We start from the raw sequence: 24235 nt of genomic DNA on the forward strand, positions 1-24235 counted from the left end.
TGTCTCTGCAGAGAGAGAGAAGCACCGCTTGTATAACCACCCTCCCACTCCTTGGGCCATGCCAGATTTCTCCTCAGTGTTGCTTCATTTCACAACCTTTTCTCAATAGGAAGATATTCTTGCACCCTCCATGACAGTGATTGAGCTTCGTCTGCTGAAGGACTTCAGGGTTAGTGACCTGGGAAGTGTGTGCATGCGGAGTGGTGCCATCAGAGTGACACCAGGGCTCCTCTTCTGGCTTGGAGCTGAGCCTTTAGGTGAAACTTGTGTTTTTCAGCTCTTCGTATTTCCCTCCATTAAAAAAATTGAAAGGATGGGCTCCTGCTGGCTCCTGACAGGTGGAGAAAGGGAAGATCTAGGTTAGTTTGTAAAGGATGCCCACGTGGGGTTGGTGGTGGATTTTCTCTTTATATAAAACTCATCCTTGCACACAATCTCAACATCCCCAGCTTCCTGGGCTGCTCTGCAGCAGTGGGCCCGTTTGCAAATGCCAGATGTGGGAGTAAGACATTGAGCAAGAGAGACAGGAATTTTATTTTAGTAGGGGTGAAAGACATAGCCCTGAGTGCTGGGAATCCCTGGAGCTGGGAGTGAGCCACTCATCATCTGCTGGTCAGGAACATCAGCAGTGTGGGGGTGCCAGACTCGAGGGCTGCAGGACGTGAGTGTGGTGATGTTGGTCAGGTGCAGGAAGGTATCACAGATTCTTCCACCTTCCTGGATGCATCCAGGCATTCCCATGTCACATCACAGAGCCTAGCAATGCCTTGAGGGATAAAATGTGAAATCCTGTCTTCCCTGTCTTGGCTAATTTTAGGTCCCTGGTAACTTCCACGTGTCGACGCACAGCGCGACGGCGCAGCCCCAGAACCCCGACATGACTCACGTCATCCACAAGCTCTCATTTGGGGACAAGCTACAGGTGAGTCCTGAAAATTCCCTGGCTGTAGGGGAATGCAGTGAGAGTGGTTTAATATTGGACACTTTGGTTTTATGGAAGGCCTGTGTGTCCCTGCAGCATGAGCTCAAGTCTGGAAGAGTTCATGGCTGCCACCAGCTGGGACAGGAGCGGTGTCCAGTCACAGAACAACTGTGCTGTTTTCTTCTGAAACTGAAAATGCTTTTGGAAAACTCTGTGGCTGTCTTCCTGACACAGGCAGGGAGTTAGAAATGAGGGTTTGTGGCTCAGCAAAATCCTGTTTTTAGCAGGAGCACAGCAAACAAACCTTTCTGCCTTAGTGGAGGAGCAGTGATGCGCCCAGGGAAGATGTGTCCTCACTGCTGTGTTTACCACAGCAGCAGCCAAGCTCTTTTTAATTCACTTCCCTGTACTTGCATAGCAGACACCTAGCAGTCACATTTGTTCTGTGGAACACAGGTTAGACTTAGCAGTGCCAGTTCCCTGCTGGGAAGAAGCTGAGTGCATGCACTTGCCCAGTGGATAGGATTTCACCAGGTGCTGCAAGTTATGTAATATTACCTGATTTCTCAATAAGGACAGATTACAGCACTTCTCTAGCCTACTTCCAAGGGGCTGGCCTCACAGGTGGGAGTTCCACATGTGCACACCCAGTTTGAGACTCACCCTAAACATTGCTTACCCATAGTCTCTCTGTAATCTTCTTTCCTCAGCACAGACGGCTCATTAGTCTGCTCCTTTACACCCACTTCCAAAACCCTTTTTCATGCTAACAAGTCTAAGCGTTGCTTTGTAGTCTTCTGATTCTGCTCCCGGCTTCTTTTAGGAAATATCTTGTGTGGGAACGAGGAAACATTAGCGTATAAATAAGCTTGGCTTAATGTCTGTAATGCACACTGAGATTATGGAAAATATCGGGTGAGTGGTAACAGGGAGTTGTGCAGCCTGCGTGGGAAATGGGCGCTCCGAGGGAGCATTCCCATTGTTTTATCATGGACTCCTGGAGTAAGGCAGCTGGAGGGTGAATCAGCATGAAGGAGGAGCCTGGAGAGACAAGCAGCAAGTGCCTTCAGTTCTTGTGGTGAGAAACCTGTCTAGCAAAGGTGGAGTTGGCTCCTGATTCGGACAAGTTCAGATGAGTATTCTCAGAGTTCAGGATAACTGCTGGTCTGAGTGCTCAGGGAGGGAGCAGGAGGTGCTGCAGGCAAACAGCACTTCAGCAGCACAAATTAAAGAAGGATCTGTTCACCAAACAGGTGCTACCACAAGTCAGCAGGCAGTGAGAGCCAGCAAGTGTGGGGAGCTTTAAATCTGTCTAGGTGCACCTTTGAATATTTCAGGTCGTCTCCACCTGCTTTGATGTAATAAAAGCTTGTAGTCCTTCAAGTGGGTGAGGAGCTTCTCATTCACTTGTGTCATGTGCTGGGAGTTTGTGGCTTGCTACTGACTCTGCCACAGTGATCCACTGAGGGACATGCTGTGTGTTCTCCAGAAAAACCAGTCTCTTTGAAACAGAGATTTAAATATCTTCTGGCACTGAATGAGCTTTGAGTCTTCATCAGTGCCTCGTGCACAATAGTGGCAGACTTCATGGAGATTTCTCCCTCATTTAGATGAGATCAGATTTAAAACCTGCAGAATTCAAACTCATGCAGTGAGTTCCTGCATGTCAGGTAACCCAGTAAGGAGAGAGGTGAGGAAACAGGACATGTATCAGGGACTCTCCTGACAAGGTTAAAACCAGGACTATTCAACACCATAATGTAGAACTCAGTAGAAATTATGATTAAAAATGCAGCATTTCCTATTTCCACATCTCTCTCTTTACTGACATCACCTGACAGCTGGAGGTGGGAACTCATTGGTTTGAATTTTGGTCTTGTGTACACGAGGGGGAAATCTGGGAAAAGTTTGAAGTGGACCTTAAAGTCTCTGGCCCAGATATTCTATAAAAGACTTCTTAGCTGTATCAAGAACGGAACATAACACTGTAGCCTGCTCTGGGGGGCTTCTTTTTCTTCTTGCACCTTTTACAGTGAGTAAAGAATGAGCACAGCCTGCAGATGTAGTTTGGGAATGGTTGTGTGAAATTCCAGCAGAGCAAAAGGCCCTTCAGCAGGATCAGCTGTTGCTTTTGCTCTGCTCCTGTTCCCAGCACCTTCCAGTTGAACTTGCTGATGATTTTGTCCCTCCAGAATTTCCTTTCTGCTGAGCAAACACGGTTCACTTGCTGCTTCCTCCATCACCCACTGTGTGGTGTTGGGAATAGGGAAATGTCCATTAGGATGAGGCAGATACATCCATGTGCTGTCAGTTGTTGAGAGGGTCTGGGAAGGAGATGGCATTGCCCTGTTGGTGAGGTGAAACTGTCACACCCATGACCAAATCCTCCTTCCAAACTCTTCTTCCCTGTTGTCTGACTTCAGGTCAGGAACTTCTGGGGTGTGGAGTTCTTTGTCCTTTCTTTGTACTTTGTGAGCAGCACAACCTCTGACCTACAGCTGCTGCCATGGGCTTTTCCCAGTCTGGAGAGTTCACACATGGATTATTCTGTTGGTGGAGATCAGACTCCAGGTCACAGCGTGTGCAGGGCATGGAAATCCTGTTACTCTGGGCAAACAGACACTCACAGGTCTGAAATCAGCTGCAGGAAAAGCTGAAGGGATGTCAGTGTTGGGATGTGTCCTTCCCATCTCCAAGGCTGATGTACAGACCCAGCTGCTCTGACATGAGCCCCTCTAGAGGAGAACTCCTGAGTTTTAACCCCAGTGTGACTCCCATTTATTTCCCTTTCAGCCTGATAAATTAATTTCCCAGTTAACTCTGCAAAGCTCTTAGGAAATACCTCACAGTGAAAATTTCACAACTGGCCTCTTCCAACTGCAATTCCTTTAACTTTGGAGTGGTTTTGAAGTTTCATCTTGTAAGATGTTGTGAAATCAGCTTTTTCACTTGGAGCCAACCACTGTGATGATGGTCACTGAAAGATATTTGGGGTCATCTTTTACTGGGTTAAGGCTTTGTTTTTTGGAAAGGTTGAATCAGGCTGATCCCCTGGTTACAGGGTAGGGAAGCAAAGGTCAAGAGAATCAAGTCAGAGCAGTTTCTTCATCCTCCTTTTTGCTTTCCAGGTCCATAACGTTCACGGAGCATTCAATGCCTTGGAGGGAGCAGACAAGCTCAGCTCAAACCGTGGGTATTCCTGGGGATTGCAGCTCTCAGCCACCCTCTGCAGGAGGGAAAGCAGGGCCATTCGTGCAACACTGCTGTGTCCAGAAGTCTTTAATTTGCCTCTTTAGCCAAAATGATCCAGACATTGCTGGCTGACATTTCCATTTCCTGCAGTGCTACAGAAAAGGCTTTGCCCAAAAGGTCCTTTGCAGTCCCTGTGGAGTTTTTTATCCATATCCTGTTCCTGTAGTGTCCCTTTGCTGCTGTTACTTCCACCAGAACTTTTCCTTGTACTTGTGTTGCAAATTACCTTGAGATTTCTACTCTGGATGGCAAGGAGGGCATTTTCATGGCTCTTCTTTATGACCAGCACACAAAGGAAAATTCAATGCATGCTACACTTCAGTGTAGAGAGTTGTCTCTCAAATGTTCAGGCTCCTCCAGGGCATCAGTCCTGTCCATTTCTTGGAACAAAATTTCTATGGCTGTTCCTGAAGCTATACAGTTGTGGTTTTTTTTGGTTTTGTTTTTTTTTTTTTACCTCCGGGAGCCAAATGTCATCGAGTTACACTTGGCTAGAGGGTCCTGCAGAGATGCCATTTCAAATTCTGTTTTAGGACTGCTTTAGCAGACACAAAAACCAGAATGAGCCATTTAAATAATGAAAAAAATAAGAGTTAAGCTGTAGGAGAAGATGAGAAAGACATGGAAGTACACAGGTGGTGATACCTCAGGTTTTTTTGTCAAAATGATCTCAGTGGGCTGCAGCCCTAACCTCAGCCAGCTCCTGATTTAACCAGGCTGTTTGTGGTGATGATAAAAGTATTACCATTTATAGTTACAAGCAGTTAGGAAGGTTCAAGTAACACAAACCTTGGGTGGGCTGTGGTCCTGCAGAAGTGCTGGGCGGCTCCTGGTGTCACCCCAGTACCTGGCAGAGTTCTGAACAGAGGGCAGAAATGTGGGATGTGAAGCTTTGTCACTGAGATCAGGAGGAGGGAGACACCCTTTTCTATGACTTGCTCCACTTTGAATTGTTCTGCTCAATGCTAACGTGTCCTTCCCTTTCCTTCCTTGAGCACAGCCCTTGCCTCTCACGACTACATCCTGAAGATTGTGCCCACGGTGTACGAGGACATGAGCGGCAAGCAGCGCTACTCCTACCAGTACACGGTGGCAAATAAGGTAAAGGAGCAGCTGCTTCTCCAGGAGCCTCCTCTCTGCATCCCAGGGCACGTTCAGCCTCTGTTCCTTCCCCTCCTGCTCCTCTCTGTGCCCTGCTCGGGAGATTGTAGGTGAGCAGTAGCCTCTGCTGGGAGAAGGAGGAACTGAAGCTCTTCAGAGTGGGGCTTTTCCCAGTGCTGGCATTTGGGATGGAGAGGGTTTGTCCAAGGAGGTGGTGGTGTTGCTTTCGTTCCTGAGGAAGGTGTTCTTCCTCCTGGCCTTCTCAGCTGTCGGTTTAGCTGATGTGGGTTTCTGTAAATTGTGTGGGAGGTGTTTGCAGGCTGCAGGAACTCCTGTTGTGCCTGTCAAGGTGCGTCTGAATGGAGATTCTAATCCAGCTGAACACCCAAAACATCACTTCCACCTGGTTTTAGTAACAAAGCAGTCCCAGTTGTGATGGATGGATGAGACAAATAAATCAGCAGAGGTTTTAGCTTTTTACAAATGTTGATTTCACACATTAAGCCACTGAACTGTAGCAGCAAATATGTGCTAGTTGAATATTTCACAGTCCCTGCTTTATGATGGTGAATTATCACAGAATCCCTTAGTTTGGAAAAGATCCGAGATCACGAAATCCTACCAGTGACCAATTCCCACCTTGTCACCCAGCCCAGAGAACTGAGTGCCACATCCAGCATTTTAATAATTCAATGTATTGAATTTTTTTAAGGAAAAAAAAATAAAAAATCCCTATTTACTTTTTAAGGTAGAAAGCATCTTCCAGTTGAAAATCATTTTGCCATTCAGGTACTAAATGAAAGTCCAAAATCTGTTTGTAATATCCAATTACTTCTAGTTTGCCCTAACTGATGATTAAGGACACAATCTCCTGGACTAGTTCTCAGATTAATGTTCCTGACTTTTGGGCTTGCCTGTATGGTGTGTCCCAGGGATTTGGACATCTCCCTCTGTTCAGATTACAATGTATTTGTTCTGCTTAATGTCACAACTGCTGTTCTGATAAGACTCCTGTGACAGGAGTTCTGAAAGTAATTTGGAAAATAGACAGCAGGAGCTTTTGACACTTCTGTGAGCTTGGCTGCAAGTTGGGGCGTTCAGCCAAGTCTGACTCATTAGGACAGGATTGCTGGTGGGGAGAAGGGGAGAGGAAGGAAAAAATGAGGTCAGTTCTGTCAAAACTGAGGTGCTGAGAGGCATTGCTGCCTCTGTGCTTGCTTCTCGTGGTGCTTCAGCCCTTTCCTCCCACCCTGAGCAGTGGGAAGGGGAAATGGGGAGCCACTGGAGCAGTCTGGCACAGAGTGAGGAGTCTGAAGGGGAAATTCTGTCTCCTCTCTTAGCTCCCGTGTTTCCTCACTTCCCACACAACCACTGTCCCAACATGAGCTGCAGAACTCCAATAAAAGCCCTGAAAATTACTTGACTTGGGACTTCTGCCTCTCTTGTCATCATGGGATAAACTACCTAAAAATAGGGGAATTTGGGATTTATGTAAGATGATTGAAGATAAATGCTGCTTCACTAGCACACAGAGAGCAAAATTAATTTTTTTTATGTCATGCTCATGAGCATCCTGTTGCTTGTTCTTTTTTCATCTTCCTGGAGTACTTGAGGCTGTCTTTGCCTCTGTGTGATGGAGAATTGAACCAGGACAGGTTCAATTTGCCGATATTTTTCTGTATGCAGTTTCATCCTGGCTTTCCACAGGAGTTTTACAAGTGGTTTGAGCATGGTTCCAGTTGATTCATACTAAGAGGGCAAAGTATTCCCATTGCTGGTCCCCGTGGGGAGGGGGCCTGACAGAGGAATGCAAGGACAAGGAGGGATTTTCAGGCCCTTACAAATTAAATTCCATTTGTTTGGTGAATGATTTACATACAAAATGTAGACAAACATATGATTTACAGAACCTGCAACCAGGCTGTTTGTATTTAAATAGAGCAGATCTAGGATGGAGAATCAAAGACAGCCTTTCTGTTCAGTGCTGTAACTCTGAGTGAAGGTGGGAGTGATCACCATCACTCTGTCCCCAGCTCTTTCATTATCAGGAGATTGTTTTCCTGGTTGATAAGGATGGGAGGTGAGCAGTCACATTGGAATTCACTGTTTGCTTCTTTCCATCTGGTACAAAACAGTGGGGTGAGGGCCAAACCCACAGAGGCAGTTTTATGGCAGACACTCTCTGGAGTGAGTCTGCTCACATTTTGTGCCATTTTCCCATTTTTTTCCCCCAGGAATACGTAGCCTACAGCCACACCGGACGCATCATCCCAGCAATCTGGTTCCGGTATGACCTGAGCCCCATCACAGTGAAATACACAGAGAGGAGACAGCCTTTGTACAGGTTTATCACATCGGTGAGTTACCCTAATCCTCTCCTTCTCCCTTCCTCTGCCTGCCTTTCCTGTCTCTCCTGAGCCTTTCTTGTCCAGAGGAATTGAATTTCTGCCTCGGAGCACTGTGATGTGGTGGAGATAAAGCAGCACATCACTGGGGTGGTACTGAAGTGTCAGGTGTAAGTCCAGTGCTCTGACAACTTGATTTAATTGCTGGGCATAAAGAGAAGGGAAATGAACCTGTTCCAGAAGTGCCAGGCTCTGCCTAGGCAGGATGGGCTCTATTGCAGCGTGCCAGCTTGGAAATAAAGCTGATGTGGTTAGCAGGAAAACTGCAATAAACTGCTCAGTATTGATGAGATCAAATGTGCAGAGAATGGTTTGGATTGGAAAGAACCTTAAACCTCATCCCATTCCACTCCCTGCCATGCCCAGGGACACCTTCCACTTTCCCAGGCTGCTCCAGCCTCATCCACCCTGGCCTTGGGCACTTCCAGGGATCCACAGCTGCTCTGGGCACCCTGTGCCAGGTCCTGCTCACCCTTTTCCACCCCAAAGTCATCCTGGTCTCACCTTGAGAGGTTTCCTTTGTTCAAGTGAGGGAAGGAGAACTGTTAGATGACACAGAGCTGCCCGTCCCTCCTATCTGCTGCCATTTGGGTGATTTTTATAGTAAATAGGAAGAAAACGGGCAGTGGAAATTTTACCAGCAGCCACTTCTCTCCTCTCCTACAAGACACTGAAGTTTTTTTTTTACACTGAGTGTCACTCAGTGCTGCTGCTTGGCTTAATATGGGAATGCCAGTTCCCATTTACTCCTGGGTAGAAGTGGAGAAGAGCTGCATTATCAAATTCCAGAGGTGTTTTCCTGACGAGTTACATTTGGATCTGTCCAGAGAGCATCCTGCAGTCCTGATCTCAGCATCCAGAACAAAGCTGTGCTGGCCAAACTGCTCATTAGGCAAAGAGCTATTTAAAGATCCTCCAGAACTTAAAAAAAATATATCTTCAGGGAGTTGGCTTAAAATTGAAGCTGCAGCGAGCTGTGCCAGTAAGGCATGATGGAATGTGAAGCAATTGATAAATTGGATGGAGTGAAGACCTCAAATTCTGCTTTTTAAACCGTTTGACTGTTTCAATTGGAAAAAAAATCACATAAACAGTGTGAAGAAACTTGAAGATTTTGATTTTGCAACTTGTGATAAACAGCAAGTTCCCTTCACTGAACTTCAGACAGTGACCTCTGGAATGCACAAATAACCAGATAAGGGGGCTTGAAGTTAAACCTAAATGTCGTGGTGAAAGACTTTCTCTTCTTAGCGCGTCTGCTTGCCTTCAAAACATAATCCTAAACAAGGTCAAACATCAGAATTTCATGGCTTGGCATTTCCTTCTGCCTCGGCTTCTTTGCCTAAAATTATGCTCCCAAAGGTTTCTTACACATCTTGTTGAGGGTGAGGGTGTGGAGGTGTTTTCATAGGAAATGATTTGATAGCTGGGATTATTCTTTCATTTTATTATCAGTGTTGATTCACCGCTGATCTGCCATTATATGCCTATAAAAAGCATCTTTTTTGAGTTGATGAGTTGACATAAGGGACCACAGGACAGGAATTTCCTCCCTGGTTGCCACAGTGACATTTTGGATTTGTATCTCATTTGAATTTGTATCCCATACCCTCAAAAACTGAAATGTGTGTTTCCTCCTGAGAATCCAAAAATGGAACAGCGGTTCCACTTCTGTTTCTGAAAAGATTTAAAGGTTGATTAATTTTCATTAAATAAGAATTTCAGTTCCTCCTCTTCCCCAAAATGACAGTCCTCTCCACACACCATATTCCTCACTGGACTGAGTCTGAGTGTTGAATCACTGTCTTTAAATGTAGCCAGGCACTTTCTGGCTGCTGGGCTGCTTAAGGAGAGTTTTGCAGTTGATTTTTTGTCTGCTTTCTTTGGTCTTGTAGATGTCTGTGGAGCCAGGCAGCTCCCTGGGGGCTATTCCAGTTGTGTGTCCTTACTCTGGAGGATGAGGATGATGCTGCTGCTGGCAGTGGCTGTGTCAGGACGTCCCACAGGTGTGACAGACACTCCTGGTGTGGAGGCAGAGCCCTGTTCCAGGGGCTGGGTCCTGCCTCTCAGCCTGGGCTGGGGCCCTGCTGAGCTCCTTTGGGCCAGGGCTGCAGTACAGGAGGGCAGCCTTGGCTCTTTGTTACAGCTTTGCAGCCTGGCAGGGGGAGCAGCTCTGCAGAGGATCAGAACACCTCCGGCCCTGCCCTGTTTGGATGACATGAGCTGTTCTTTACCCCCTTCCTGTATCTCCAGAGTGGCCTTTTGCATCACAGTTGCTCTGGAGACCAGTTAGCGATGAGCAGCACTGGGCTGAGGGCCAGCAGGGACTGGGCTGGGGCGTGTGGAGTCACTGCCTGGCCGTGGAAAGCATCAGCAGCTGTTCAAAAACCACAGGCTCTGGGATAGGGGCTCCTTCGCTGTTTCCTTGGGCTCCCCTGCGGCTTTCAGTAAATTTAAATTACTCCTGGGATGGGGGGTGATCCTGGGGACTGCAGAGAGGCTTGAGGGGTGTCCGTGCTGGAGGGAAGGACACACTGCTGAGGGGTGTTGGCTCTTCAGTAGAGAGCCAGAGCCATCTCCTGCTGCTGCTGGCAGGGTTATCTGATGCTCTTTGGCACTCATGGCTTTGCCCTCCAAAACTTCAGCATTGCGAGGAGCAGCCTTAGAGCCCTGCAGCAGCACTCCCACATCCTCCCTGTCCCACTTCTAACTCATGCCTGCTCCTTAGGTTTTTGTGGTGTGAAGAATTATCCTCATTTTCTGTACCATGTGAGTGGTGCTTTCTGTTGGTTTAGCTTAAGTTTTTTGGGTTTTTTTACTCTACGTGTCATGCTCGAAAAAGTTCAGTACTAAGTAAGATTTTACTTGTGGGTCAGTGCTGCCACTGTCACTGTTCCATGAGTTTGCCAGGGATTCTGGAGCTAACCACAGACACTTGGCAGCGTGTTAAACACAGGGGTTTTTTGCCTGTCAAAGTGCACTGTTTAAAATCAACTCATCCCTCAGAAAGAGAAGCCATTCAAACCTCCTGGTTGAGGTTATGGAGCAAGGGGAAAAGTTTCACTTCTGAAAATTCATGAGTTCCTGTAAGTGGCCAAACTGAAAGAAGGTTTTATCATGAGATCAGTGTAAGGGCTGGGAGGGGAGAGCAGACAGAAAAGCAGCCAAAGTTCTGCTGGAGCATTCAAAATCCAAAGAAATTCCTTTTCCTGGTATGAGAGGACTCATCTGGCCTCTAGGTGTGAAAAAAAAATAGAACTGGAAATAATGGAGTGTGAGAAGTGGAGCAGAGTGGCTGCAGGCAGTCATTTCAGCCAAGGGAACAGGTACTGACAGGTGTCACAGACTCAGTCCTGTGGCATCTTTAAAGCCAAGATGCTGTTCTGCAAGATGTGCTGAAAATCTCAGGGTGGGATTCTGCAGTTTACCTTAGCAGGAATTGCCTGAGGGTCCTACTGGTCCCCTCTGACTTTAAAAGTAATTTTCAGGCTTTAGGACATCCCAGAGGAGTAGTCATGTATCTGACACTTGCCTTTCTGCCACCTTGCTTGCAACCTTGCCTCCTCCTGTGTACCCACTCGTGTTTTCCTTCAGGCACGAGCCTGCATCCCACTCTGCTGTGATCACCTTCTCTTCAAGGTGCATTCCTCGTGTCCAGAGGGCTCTCACTGCTGGGATTATTCCACTTCTGTGTCTCTTTCCCTTCATCCTTTACTGGCTGGGCCTGAGTCAGACACACCTCATGGAGCTCAACACAGATCATTCCCAAGAATTTATTTCATTAAACCTAAAGAAGTGCCTGATGCCTGCTTCCCATACGTATTAGAGCTGTGATGATAAAGAAACACTGGTGCTGACCTAGAGCCCAGCACTGGTCACAAGGACTCCAGGCCCTTTTATCGTCACCAGGACGCAAAGCTGTGTGTGCAGGAGGCCCCAAGCCAGTGCCAGGTGTGTGTGACTCATCCCCACTCGGCACTACAGAGCTCTGCAGATGAATTTCTATTTTTTTTTCTATTTTCCTGCTGCACTGAAGTCAGATTTTCCTGCCGTGTGATGCAGGATCTGGCTGTTGGACGGGGTTTGTGTTTGTGGTGTGACATCTCCCGTCAGCTGAGCTGCTCTGAACTGAAATAACCCAGCTCCCGTGGTGGGCATTTCCCCTGGGAAGTCACCCTGTGCCCCGAGGGACAGCAGGGAGGGGGCCACAGGGGCAGGGGCTGCACTTGCCCCTAAAAATCCTGACTTTACCTCAGGCTGGTGCTCTGGTTTTAGCAGATCTGCTGGAATGCTGAGTGTCCTGCAAGAGCCACATTTCCTGCAGCTCCCCATCTCACTGTGCTCACTGAACGTTCATATCTTGGTTAAAATACCCATGGAAAGGAGCTCACCGTTACTGAGCTGTTTGTTCCTTCCCCTCAGCGCTGCTGCTGCTGCTCTTACGTTGTTTTTTGTCTGTGACTTTGCCCATGGGGTGTTGTGTGGGAGAAGAGACGTGGCAGGGTGTCTGTAGTGTGACACCAGTTGCCTTCTGTGCCAGCTGTGTTGCAGATTTATAACATTTATCATAGAATTATTTAGGTTGTAAAGAGCTCCAAGGCCACCGAGCTCAGCCTGTGCCCCATCCCCAGCTTGTCCCCAGCCCAGAGCTCTGAATGCCACCTCCAGGGATGGGATCCAACCCTCCCTGGGCACTTCCAGTGCCTGAGCTCCCTTTCCATGGGGAAATTCCTGCTGCTGTCCACCCTGAGCCTCCCCTGGCCCAGCCTGAGGCCGTTCCCTCTCCTCCTGTCCCTGTTCCCTGGGAGCAGAGCCCGACCCCCCCGGCTGTCCCCTCCTGCCAGGGACTTGTGCAGAGCCACAAGGGCCCCCTGAGCTCCTTTTCTCCAGGCTGAGCCCCTTCCCAGCTCCCTCAGGAATTCTCCAGCCCCTTCCCAGCTCCCTCAGCTGCTCCAGCCCCTTCCCAGCTCCGTTCCCTGGCTCCAGCCCCTCAGGGTGTCTCAGTTCAGCCAGAACTGGACACAGCACTCAAGGTGTGACCCCAGCAGTGCCAGGGGGACAATCCCTGCCCTGCTCCTGCTGTCACGCTATGTTTGACACAAAAACATCTGAGTTATGCACAAGGCTGGCTTCCTACAAACCAACAGGAGGGGAGGCAGAAGTCGAACACCACAGGAGGGGAAGAAAATCCCAGGGTGCCACCAGGCAGCGTTCACATGGAAAGTGTGATGCACCACAACGTCACCTAAAAATGTTACCAGCCATGTTCTAGTTGCACAGCTCCAATTTCCTAACTCCCACATTTTTTACTTCAGAACTGTGATGCTCTTTTAATTTGGTCTTTTACGCTGTTTAGGGTGAGGTGGTTTTGAGAATAACAACACTGGGTTGTGAGAAGGGGAACCAGACATGGAGTTTATCTCCTGACAAGGGCCTGCCTTGGAAAAAGGGGATTTGTTACGAGCTAGGAGCTGAAGGAGAGAGTAATCCCAAACCAATGAGCCATTGTAGCAGGGAAATATCTTGTACTGCTGGTCTTCTCCAGCCTAAACGATTCTGTGATTCTGTTTCCACAAGGCCTCTGGTTTGACAGAATGCACAGAATATTTCTGTGTTTTTGTAGCACTTGGGAAGTGAAGGAGGCTGTTAATGCTAATCAGGAGATTAATTTTTTCCTTAACCCTGTTCTTGGAAGTAATTACATGTTTTAATTCAACCCTAGATCCACATTTTGTGTGGAAAACTTTGTCCCACCACGAGTTAAGCTGGCTGCTGTCAGCAGCCCTTGTCATGGAAAGCGTTAGGCAGAGCTGTGGTGTCACTGGGAGCTGGGTCTCTCTGTTACTCACTGCCCTCCACGTGCTATTTCAGTGTCTTTTGCCTGTTTGTAAATTATTATCTTGTGAAATGGAGAAAAGACTACAAGACTGTGGTGTTTACAACAGAAAAATGTAGGAGTAGGAAGATGTGAGCAACACAGAGCTTCTAGAAAGCTGAGTTAGGTGGAGTTTAGCCCAGAAAGGAACAGTGTTCATGCTGTGGGAGCTGGGATTTGTGATGGGCTCAGGCTGTGAGCAGTTCAGCACTAATTTATTCCACTGTAGGGAATGGTTTTTGGGAATAATTCTGGTGTAATTCCATGCCCAGCGCTGTCACCCAGCTCTTACAGTGCTTCCAGAAAATCCCCCAGCAGCAGGATCCCTCCTCCAGTTGAAGCTGTGTAAAAGTTTCCCTCATTGCTGACAAACATCTTTTCCTCTCTGTGTAATTCCAGATATGTGCCATCATTGGAGGAACATTTACTGTAGCTGGGATCCTTGACTCCTGCATTTTCACAGCATCAGAGGCCTGGAAGAAGATCCAGCTGGGCAAAATGCAGTAGCAATGAAACTCTACCCTCAACTCCAAGGACAGGAGCAAAGATTGAGAAATCTACCACTACCTGTTTTTGTCTTTATTTTCTATTTGATTGAATCAGTATGTTTTTCTCTAATCAGGCTGCTCAGTGAAGACATCTTCAACAAATCAAAGAAATCTCCATGCATTTCAGAGCTCTGAGAGGGAAAACTCAGTGGAATCAGGGTGTGGATTTCGATTCCCTCCCCCCAGAAGGAGAGGTTGAAATGCCATATGAGATCTAAGTAAGGATGGCAGCCTGTCCTCTGGGAGGTTCCTATGGCAGTGTACAAGCTAGGGAGTAGGTGGCAAAGGGCTGAACTGTCCTGTGGCACTTTCTGGAGGTCTGTTGGATTTGCATGATCAGACAATCGACTTTTGTACAGGGCAAAATTACACATGAGGAAGAAATTCCATCCGTGGTGCCAAAAAGGTGATGTATCTGTTGGTGGGGAATGGAAAGTGTTAGTTCCCACAGCAAACCTAAGAGACAGAGGGCAGAAATAACACATCAAGAAATGTTTTGTGCTTCTGTTGAAAGCTCAGTCATTCAGTTACAGCCTGTTAAACAAAGTGAGAAAAGGAAGCCTTCCCCAGCTACCTTTTCCTGAGTAATCTGTGATCCTAGCAGTGGAGGGCATTTCTTTTACTCTGGATGTAAAAGTGGTTTCATTTCTTCCCAATAACTGAATATCCAGTCTTGTGTTTACAGGTGGCATGAAGTAAAAACCAAACTGAGCAACACAGTTTTATGTGGCCTTTGCTTTGAAAGGGAATAGTTGTCTTTACAGAATTAGCTTTTATTTCCTCTGTTTCTAAACACAGACCACCCAAAAGTCTGGATTCTGCATTTCTGCTATATTATTGCTGTTGGTGGTTTTTTTTTAAAAGAAGTTTTATATTCTCTGTGCTCAGAAAATTGGTGCAGCCATCTGGGTGGATGAGCACAGCTTCCCCTCTTGCTTTGTGTGTGTGTGTGTTCAATACACCTGTCAAACACAGGAATTCTGACTTTTCAGGATTTAAGGTGCCTCCTTTTTCCTTTAAAACTCAGTCAGGAGTCTTTTGTGAGCCCTGGGCTGACGCTGTTCTCCCACAGGTACACAGGGCAGCATTCCCACAGGCTGACCTTTGCTGGGAATTTTGTTTGATCCCTTAAAATGGTACCTGAGCTTCCCTGTCCTTTCCTTCAAGCCTTGTCTTCTGGAGCCTCCAAAAAACGGAGGTGTGAGGGGAAAGCTCCTGCCAGGAGTGTCTTGCATGTCGTGCTGGGCAGGAGGTCACAAAAATGAGACCAAATGCCCACCAGTGCATTTTTCCAGAGCCTCATCAATGTTCCTTGAGTAGTGACAGTCTCCGCATGCCTTGTGAATGTCTGAGCTGAGGATAAACAAATTTTAAATCTTTCAGGATGGATTAAAAAAAAAAAAATAATAAAATCATAAAATAAAAATCTTGAACTCAGTGCTGTAAATTCTAAGATGGGTGCAGAGTTTCTCTTGGATGATATCCATTGCCTTTTCCTAGAGGCAAAATATCCAAACTTTTATGCTGTGATGATATGAATAGTTGAATATTCAGTGTTATTGTTAGAGTCAGATGCATTTCAGAAGAATTCCTGGTTGTTGAAATTGTCTCATTGCTTTGGAAGTAGGGATGGTGTAGCCAGATTTATCCACCCACCAAAAAGAAGCAGCCAGCTGCTGTCCCCCTGCCATGCTCTGCCCTGTAGTGACTTGGGACAGCATTGGAATTTTTCCCTGTTCTTACTCTGGGCTGATTGCTCTTAGTTAAACTGGATTGTGTAACTTCCTGTACCCCTTCATCTATGGATAGATTTTTAATTTTTTTTTACTCTTTTTTTTTTTAATTTTTTTATTTACAAAAAAATTACTTGAAAATGAGATCTTGTGTTCACTTGGGGTGCATGCCTGCGAGTGGAACCCTCTGGACGTGGGATTTTCCATGGCAATTGCTTCTCCTGCTGGCTGAAGGATTTCCTCTAATCCACTGTGACCAGCTGAAACTCACAGCTAAAATGTCCTAATTTTTCCTTTTGGATTTGATGAGCCTTTGCTGACAGCTGGGGAACAGTGGATTACAGTGATGAGATTTTTAATATTTTAACATCTCCTTAAGCTGAGATTTATTTAGTGCATCCTTCTGAGCTGAGCAAGGGGAGATCTTTGCAGTACAGTTCATTTTCTGAAATTTCTCCACTGGTACAGTTTCTTTGACACAAGCAGAGGTTTTTGCAGATTCCTCCTGTCCCCTGGTGTGTTATTCCCATCCTTCTCCCCGTTCCCTGTCTGTATTAAACTGCCTCCTGTGCAGTCCAGGCCAGTTCTCTAAACCAGACCAGTGAAATCAGTTTGTTTGGGTTGGTATTCTGGGGTTTTTTTTTTGGAAATAAACAGACTTCAGTGTGCCTGCTCTCTCTGCCAAAATATCCCCTACAATAAGTAATAAATCACAATTTTGGTTTTTTGTTGGTTTTTTTTTTTGTTAGAGGTAGAAATGGAAACCAAACTGTACTCAAGTTCTGGCAGGAGAAACAGTCAGTACCTTGATTCTCTAAACCAGCTCTAAGCCTCTGAGTGCTGCCAAGCCAAGGCCACCTTCTGGGGCTGTTGGAAATTGTGGTGAGCTTGTCCTGAGAATTGTCCTTCAGACCTGGCTGGCTGGGGTCCCACCGTGTTACTGCATCGTGTGTTTACAGAGGAATCTGCTCTTCATCTCTCCAGATGTGAAAGCAAGGCAGTTACTGCCTCTGCACCCATGAGATCTCACTTTTATTCTTCATTTTCTGAAGAGAAAATGAGTTTAGTCGTGCTTTTAAACGTCCTTGCAAACAAAAGAATTTCGAGTCAGAGCAGAAGGAAACCCTCAGTTGGAGGGTTCTGACATTGCCCTTTCATGTCAGTGTTTTGATAGAAGTATTTGGGTTTCCAAGAAAGACATCCCTGTAGGAAATATTTGAAACTCCCATTTTAAATTATTCCCTGTAACTCTTGACTCCACCCTACGGTGAGAACTTGAGGCATAGGATGCTTTGCAATGGTGGAGTTAAAAACTTCCAGCTCTAGGGAATGTTATTAGGTGTATTCTAGGCAGTATCTGGACTGCTGAAGAGGATTTTTAAAAGAAAATAAAATGGAAATGGGGTACAAAAATCCGGGAGAGATGCATCTGTGAATGTTTGATCTGATCTCTCGAATACTTGGATTTATGTGCACTGTAAAAACGAGATCTGCAACGTAGGTGGCCCTGTCTGCCTCCAGTTCCTGAGTGTTTCTCGTTCAGTGTTCTTCCTCTGAGTGACACACGGGCTCTCGGGGCTGGGAATGGCTGTGATGAGTCTCTGCTTTACAAAAGTCGTCTGAATTTGCAGTTTAGGGATGTCAGTGAGGGGTTTCTCCTCGGAATGTGGGAGAGAGGGGCAGGGAGGAGGAGCAGCCCTGCCATGTCTGGTGCAGCAATGTTTAAAGCACAAGTCTTTTACATTTCTACAGTGGAGACTGTTAAGGACTTCTGGCATTTGTCTTTTTAATTTGCAACCTTATGTTAATAAACTGTTAGCCTTTTTAGTTCCATAATTAAAAATAAAACTCTTACGTGTTTCCATTGGCTCCTTGTTGCGCTCCTGTTGCAAAATCAATCTAAAGGGGCTTTTTCTCTTTTGTTTTTAATTGTGATTTCAGTGAAGTGAGCGTTATCACACAGTGAAATAACTGGGAGCCAGGTCATTGTGGTGAAAGTTAGCACAAGGCTCTTTTGTAATCGGCCCTGAGTCATGTCTGGACATTCAGTGCTCGGTTTTGTACAGTACCAAGTGTCCCAACCTTCCTTTTTTTGTAAGGAAAGGTGAGTGAACTGTGCTTGGGACTTGCTGGGTTTGGCTTTAGTCATTGTGTTCCTTGGTATATGAAATAACCCAAATTTTGGCCCCCTCCTCCTTTAATGTCCACTTAGCCTTGCCTCATAACCATTTAGAAAGAAGTCTGAGGCAATTATTAAACAGTAAAGGGTTGCAACACAGTGAGCTTGGGCTCAAGATCTCTACACCATCTTAAGGAATAAATTCCCTTTATGTTGGTGTGGATCTTTGTGAAGGAAGAGAAGCCTGTTCCAGTGTTTGGAACTCACATTTCCACAAGTGATGGGCTGGTGCTGAAAGTCCCTTGTTCTATAAATGGTAAATAAAGGTGTTTGTCCAAATCCCAGCCTGGTACAACTCGGTCCCAAACTTTCCCAGCCTATCTTTATAAAAACCCAAGCCAAACCAAACCAAGCTGTGTCTCAGCCAATTAATTGGATAATTTCTACCAATTTTCACTGAGAATAAATTAATCTCTGTCCCAAAAAGATGTAGTAGGGCCACATTTACCTGAAAGGGAACTGGTTTGTGCAGGTGAGCTGCTTTACGGGGACAGGGATGCAGGTGACAGTGACACTGGAGCAGGGGAATTTGAACCTGGCAGAAGGGGAATTTGTGTCCCTGGGAGCTGAGGGACATGGGACCAGTGTCCCTGGTGTCCCTGGGGGCTGAGGGACATGGGCTGGGCAGGAGGAACCAGTTTTCACCCTCATTCGTGGAGAGAAGTGACTGCTGGTGAACAGCAGGGGAGGGCTGAGTGGAGAGAGGGATGTCCAGGTGAGGATGGGGACAGTGCCCGGCTGAGGATGGAGACAGTGCCCGGCTGAGGATGGGGACAGTGCCCGGGTGAGGATGGATGGGGACAGTGCCCGGGTGGGTGGCAGGTCCTGCACCGCGGGTGATGCCCAAATGGGTACCAGGAGGTGGTGCCAGGTGGGTACCGGGGTATGATGCTCAGGTGGGCAGCAGGGATGATGCTCAGGTGTGTCCCGGGTCTGTTCCAGCTGTGTCCTGGGTGTGTCCCACGTGTGTCCTGGCTCTCACCGAGCTGTGCCCCGGCTCTGTCCCAGCTCTATAAGGTTTGTCCCGGGTCTGTCCCCGCTCTGTCCCGGGTCTGTCCCCGCTCCGTCCCCGCTGTGCCCTCCGGCCGCCAGGGGGCGCTGCCGTGGCTCTGGCGGAAGCGGAAGCGGAAGCGCTCCTGACTCCTTTTCCGGGCTGGCGGCGCGGCGGCGGCAGCGGGTGAGGAACCGGGAGCCGCCATCCGCGGCCATCCGGGGCCATCGGGGCCATCTCCGGCCGGCGGAGCCTCCGCGGGGCAGCGGCAGGGACCGGGAAGGGGCTCGGGTGGCCGGGGGCCCTCCCGGAGCTGCGGGACGGGGAGAGCTCGGGCTCCGGGGGGAGCTCGGCCTCCTTCAGGCTGCGCTTTCCTGATGCATTTCTGAGTTACCGCAGCCCAGCCCGCATGGGAGGCACCAGTGCGTGCACTAAAAACTTGCGGAATTGAGCAAAACCAAACATTTAATTTAATTTATCCCTGACTTAATTTATCCTTTGCTGTCGGTGTCCGTGGCAGTGCTGTAGTGCAGTTGTTAACATTGTGGAAAGGCCAGAAGTAGCTCGGATTTGCAGATGTGTTACCTGTACGCTCTGGTGAGGAGCATTATTGGAGGTGCTGGGGCAGTGCGACTCCTCTCTGCAAGCCCAAAATAGAGATTTTTATACACGGATATAAATGAGAGTGATGTGACTGCGGGGCAGGACCCAGCTGTCCTGAGTGCTGAGGACGGGGAGTTTGGGACTGGAAGGATGGTCTGATGTGCACATGTGTCACTCACTGTCAGGAAGGAAAGAGGCTTCAGCCTTACTTGGAGGGATATCAGGGTTTGTTGATCAGTGGTGGGATTAAAAATAGTTGAAATTGTTTTTTTTGTGTCGCGGCAGACTCTGTGGGCATGGGTGATGAAATGTAGTGTGTGTGCTGTGAGCACCTCTCCAGCTGTTGGGGTGTTTTTTATTTCAGCCAAAATGAAGTTCAACCCCTTTGTGACCTCGGACCGCAGCAAGAACCGCAAAAGGCATTTCAATGCCCCCTCCCACATCCGCAGGAAAATCATGTCCTCGCCCCTGTCCAAGGAGCTGCGCCAGAAGTACAACGTGCGCTCCATGCCCATCCGCAAGGACGACGAGGTCCAGGTACTGCCCTGCCCCAGCTGCTCTGTCACACCTGAACTCCTCTCTGTGGAGTTTCCAGGAGGAATTTCTCCATGGAAAAGGAGCTCAGGCCTTGGAACTGCCCTGGGAGGTTTGGAGTGCCCATCCCTGGAGGTGTCCAAGGAACGACTGGATGTGGCACTCCGTGCTCCTGGCTGGGGATGGGTCATAATTTGGATTTCATGATCTTGGAGGTGTTTTCCAAGCCAGCTGATTCTAGGATTCTGCTTTCATGTGCAGCCTGTGCAAAGGGAAGGACAAGACAAACTCATATTGGTGCTGGAGCTTTGCCCTGGAGCATGGCAGAAATAATCTAAATTAATCAAGTCATGACTTGGGCTATCAAGTGTTTCTTAAATTGACCTCAGTGACAAGGATGATACCAGGAGCACAAGCATTTCAGCTACGTGAATTGATCATTATGCTGAGCTAAAAACTTCCAACAATAAAACACAAAGCAAAGAATTGTTCATTTTTTATAGACTGTTTGCTACCTGTGATATTTGAAAGATTAGATTAGAAATGGGTCCAAGCTGAGTGGCTTTTTTATATAAAACACAATGATAGGTGAAAAATTAGGGTAAAAGCTGTTAAAAAGAGTTCTCTCATTAAGATTTACTGCAGGGAAAATGGGGGAGAAGCACAATCCTGATGTTCCATGTTAGTAATGCTGAAATTGTCCAGTCACTCATGTCTTTGTGGCTTGTGTGTGTGCAGGGAGCAGAGTTGGGGGTGCATCCTGTGCAGCTCAGCTGGGTGGTTCAGTCACAGTTTGTGAGATGGGGTGTTTTTGGGGCGTGGCTCAGCGTGTTTGCTGTGTGCAGGTGGTCCGAGGACACTACAAGGGGCAGCAGATCGGGAAGGTGGTGCAGGTGTACAGGAAGAAATACGTGATCTACATCGAGCGCGTGCAGCGGGAGAAGGCCAACGGCACCACCGTGCACGTGGGCATCCACCCCAGCAAGGTATGGGGCACCTGGGGGCTCTGGGATGGGGTAGAACTCTGCACCAAGGGGTGGGAATGCACCTGGCTCAGGGCAACCCCCGGGATCAGCAGGTGGAGCAGCCCTGGGAGGATCTGGGGGTGCTGCTTGGGGAGAGCTGGACCTGCCTTGGCCCCCTGGAGCCCCCCATGCCCTGGGCTGATCCCCCAGCGTGGGCAGCAGGGAAGGGGCTGGGATTGTGTCCCTGTGCCCTGCTCAGGTGAGACCTCACCTGCAGAGCTGCCCCAGCCTGGGACCAGCACAGGGAGCACCTGGAGCTGCTGCAGAGAGCCCAGAGGAGGCTCCAGGATGAGCAGAAGGATGGAGCAGCTCTGCTGGGAGGAAAGGCTGGGAGAGCTGGGATTGTTCAGCCTGGACAGGAGAAGATTTGGGGTGACACAATTGTGGCTTTTTAGTGCCTGATGGAGCTACAAGATGGAGAGAGAATTTTAAGGGCCTGGAGTGACAGGACAAGGGGGGTTGGCTTTAACTGCCAGAGCAGGGTTAGATGGGATATTGGGAAGGAATTGTTTTCCATGAGGGTGGGCAGGCCCTGGCACAGGTGCCCAGAGCAGCTGTGGCTGCCCCTGGATCCCTGGAAGTGCCCAAGGCCAGGTTGGACAGGGCTTGGAGCAGCCTGGGACAGTGGAAGGTGTCCCTGCCAAGAACAGGATAATCTTTAGGTTCTCTCCAAGCCAAACCATTCTGTGAATAAGGAATGGAGATGCTGTCTCAAGGAAATGTTAGGGTGTCATGAGCAGAGATGTGAGTTGCAGCCACAAACTCCTCATTGTTTCTAGGACTAGAAAGTTGCTAAAACACTTCGTAATCTTGCTAAAATACATCTTTGAGGAGACTGATGTTTTCAAAGCACAAAATGGATCACTTAAAACAATCCTTTATCTTTGCTATGTGGCACTTGCACTGGATGAGGAGGTGTTGGAGAGGCTTAAATAGATGCTCAGAATTGTGATTGTTCTTGCAGGCAATTGTGAACTGAATCCTGAATCTGGGCTTAGCCTGAGGTTTTAAGAGCTGGTGAAAACCAGGCTAAGCCTGTTCACATCATAACAGGAAACATTTCAAGCTAAACACAAGAACTTGCCAAAACCTGGTTTGAAGCAGATGAATTCAGTCTGCTTCAGCCTTGCCATGTGGGCACAAAGATTGAAGTGTTGGTGGAAAAAATCCAGTTGTAGCAGGTTTTCTGGTGTAAATGGTTGGCATGGTCAGCAGAGGGAGGGCACAATTATTCCAAAACATCACGACTTGTGTGCAGCTACAACATCTGACTGACAAGGTGACATTGTGGTGGAGCTAGTGCATGTATCTGTTCTGAATAGCAGCGAGAGAAACCAAATTCTTTGCCGGTTCTTCACCCTCTGAAAATTTTCATTAATTAGAAACTAGACCTCAATAAAGCTTTGCATAAAGATTCTGGTTATTAATGCAAAGAGAGCAGAGGAGTGTTTTGGTACAGACTTGCAGTGGGCTGTGTGAACAGTTTGTACGTCTCCAGAGCAAAGAGGTGGGAATTAAGAGAGACCTAAATGCACAAGGAATGAAGGAGAAAATGTGCCTATATGGGAATTACAGGATTTGCTTGTTAGATCTGTTTTCCAAGTAGTGCTTTAAATTTCTTTGCCATTTTGAGGAGGCAGGAACAGGACTTTTTGGATAAATTCTTCCCTGGGAGGCAAAGGGTGCCTGGAAAAGCTGTGGCTGCCCCTGGATCCCTGGAAGTGTCCCAGGCCATCTTTAACTGCTGCCTTTGTGGAGATGGGATCAGCTCTGTGCTGTGGCTCAGGTGGATTTGGTGTTGGTTGCTGTTCTTCCCTCTGGACAGGGACCCTGAATTCCTTGTGCTCTCTCCAGGTGGTGATCACCAGGCTAAAGCTGGACAAGGACCGCAAGAAGATCTTGGAGCGTAAAGCCAAGTCCCGCCAGGTTGGCAAGGAGAAGGGCAAGTACAAGGAGGAGACAATTGAGAAGATGCAAGAATAGATGGTTTCCTGATTGACACCATTAAAAAAATGCTAAAATTCAACCCCTTGTGTGTCTTCTTTCAAAAATCTTGATGTGTCGTACTCAGCATTTAAATATTCCTTCTTGTTTTTTGACTTTGTAAAAAAAAGATGTTAAATTTAAAAACTTTGTACCTGTTTTTACTGTTAAAAACCCTGTTTTTTCCTTGTAAAGAAATATTTCAACCAACCTGAAAGAGCAGTGCAATCCTGAAACACCCACCTTAACAGTAATTGTATTTGTCTCTTCATTAAATGTGTCCACGTTTTTTCTAATATTAACATGTTAATTCTGTGCACTGAATATATAATTAATTCAGGTCTTATATTAATGGCAGAGCTTGAGGACAAGTTTATGGAGGCAGAGCTGACTGATTTGGGGAGGGATGGGGTGAAGCAGTCTCAGGGCTGTTGTTGGTGCTATTTTGGACGAATTCTCTGTGAGGAGTTTTTTCCTGTCCCTTTGTACCTCCGTAATTGAGAGTTGCTGCTGTGTTGAAAGCAGCCCAGCAGTTAAGTGAATTCACTGGCTCAGTGAATGGCTCTCTGATTGCTGGTACAGAGGGAAAGAAATTCATCTGCCTCAACAACAATGCAATCTAAAACAGAGGATGCTGGCACTCGAGGAAAATTGTGTTTTAAAAGCCATTCACAGGCCTGGCAGTGAAGGTGTGTTCTGTGGTCTGTGAGCGTGTTTCTCTCATGAAGGCTCAGAGGTTTTGTCCCTCCGGTTCGTGCTGCTTAATAGGAAATTTCTTCACCTTGAGTGGGTGTTTGAGGAATTCTGTGAGGTTTATTACCGGGACCTTTCCAGGTGTGGAGCTGCTCTGTGGGATGGTGTCCCTCATCCCCAGTTCCCCGAGGAGCTCAGAGCCAGCCCTGGCCCGGCAGGAGCTTCGTGTCCCCTGTAGGGAGGACAGCCTGTAGGGGATGGGGAGCCGGGCCGGGGATCCCACAGTGGCCTCGATCCCACAGCAACCCCGATCCCGCAGCAACCCCGATCCCATCGGGCCCGATCCTACAGCAGTCCCGATCCCATCGGACCCGATCCCACGGCAGTCCCG

At 47.6% G+C, this 24235-nt stretch overlaps 2 protein-coding genes across 3 annotated transcripts in view; both read left to right on the forward strand.

Moving 5' to 3' along the window:
• The window catches only part of ERGIC1 (endoplasmic reticulum-golgi intermediate compartment 1), a 56019-nt gene extending 38314 nt beyond the window's left edge, over window positions 1-17705 (forward strand). For both annotated transcript variants that reach the window (XM_005523678.3, XM_014253182.2), the window contains exons 6-10: window positions 818-922; window positions 4051-4111; window positions 5175-5275; window positions 7510-7632; window positions 13955-17705. In XM_005523678.3, the coding sequence (XP_005523735.1) occupies window positions 818-922; window positions 4051-4111; window positions 5175-5275; window positions 7510-7632; window positions 13955-14062 (498 nt within the window). In that variant the 3' untranslated portion in view covers window positions 14063-17705. The remainder of the gene's footprint in view (window positions 1-817; window positions 923-4050; window positions 4112-5174; window positions 5276-7509; window positions 7633-13954) is intronic.
• Window positions 17706-19973: 2268 nt separating this feature from the next.
• RPL26L1 (ribosomal protein L26 like 1) lies at window positions 19974-23194 on the forward strand. Its single transcript, XM_005523677.3, has 3 exons — window positions 19974-20146; window positions 20989-21129; window positions 23023-23194. The coding sequence occupies exons 1-3, from the start codon at window positions 19979-19981 to the stop codon at window positions 23149-23151; spliced, it is 438 nt and encodes a 145-aa protein (XP_005523734.1). The 5' UTR covers window positions 19974-19978; the 3' UTR covers window positions 23152-23194.
• Window positions 23195-24235: the final 1041 nt, after the last annotated feature.

This window comes from Pseudopodoces humilis, chromosome 17 (genome assembly GCF_049639895.1).
Source record: "Pseudopodoces humilis isolate 2021_Gansu_Grassland_sample_001 chromosome 17, ASM4963989v1, whole genome shotgun sequence".
NCBI classification, from domain to species: domain Eukaryota; kingdom Metazoa; phylum Chordata; class Aves; order Passeriformes; family Paridae; genus Pseudopodoces; species Pseudopodoces humilis.

Bases quoted from the DNA above. Each gene is read 5' to 3' on its own strand.
- RPL26L1 (XM_005523677.3), top strand. From the start codon at position 19,979: ATGAAGTTCAACCCCTTTGTGACCTCGGACCGCAGCAAGAACCGCAAA. The intron at 20,147-20,988 runs GTACTGCCCTGC...TGCTGTGTGCAG, and splicing joins GCAAGGACGACGAGGTCCAG to GTGGTCCGAGGACACTACAA. The intron at 21,130-23,022 runs GTATGGGGCACC...TGCTCTCTCCAG, and splicing joins TGGGCATCCACCCCAGCAAG to GTGGTGATCACCAGGCTAAA.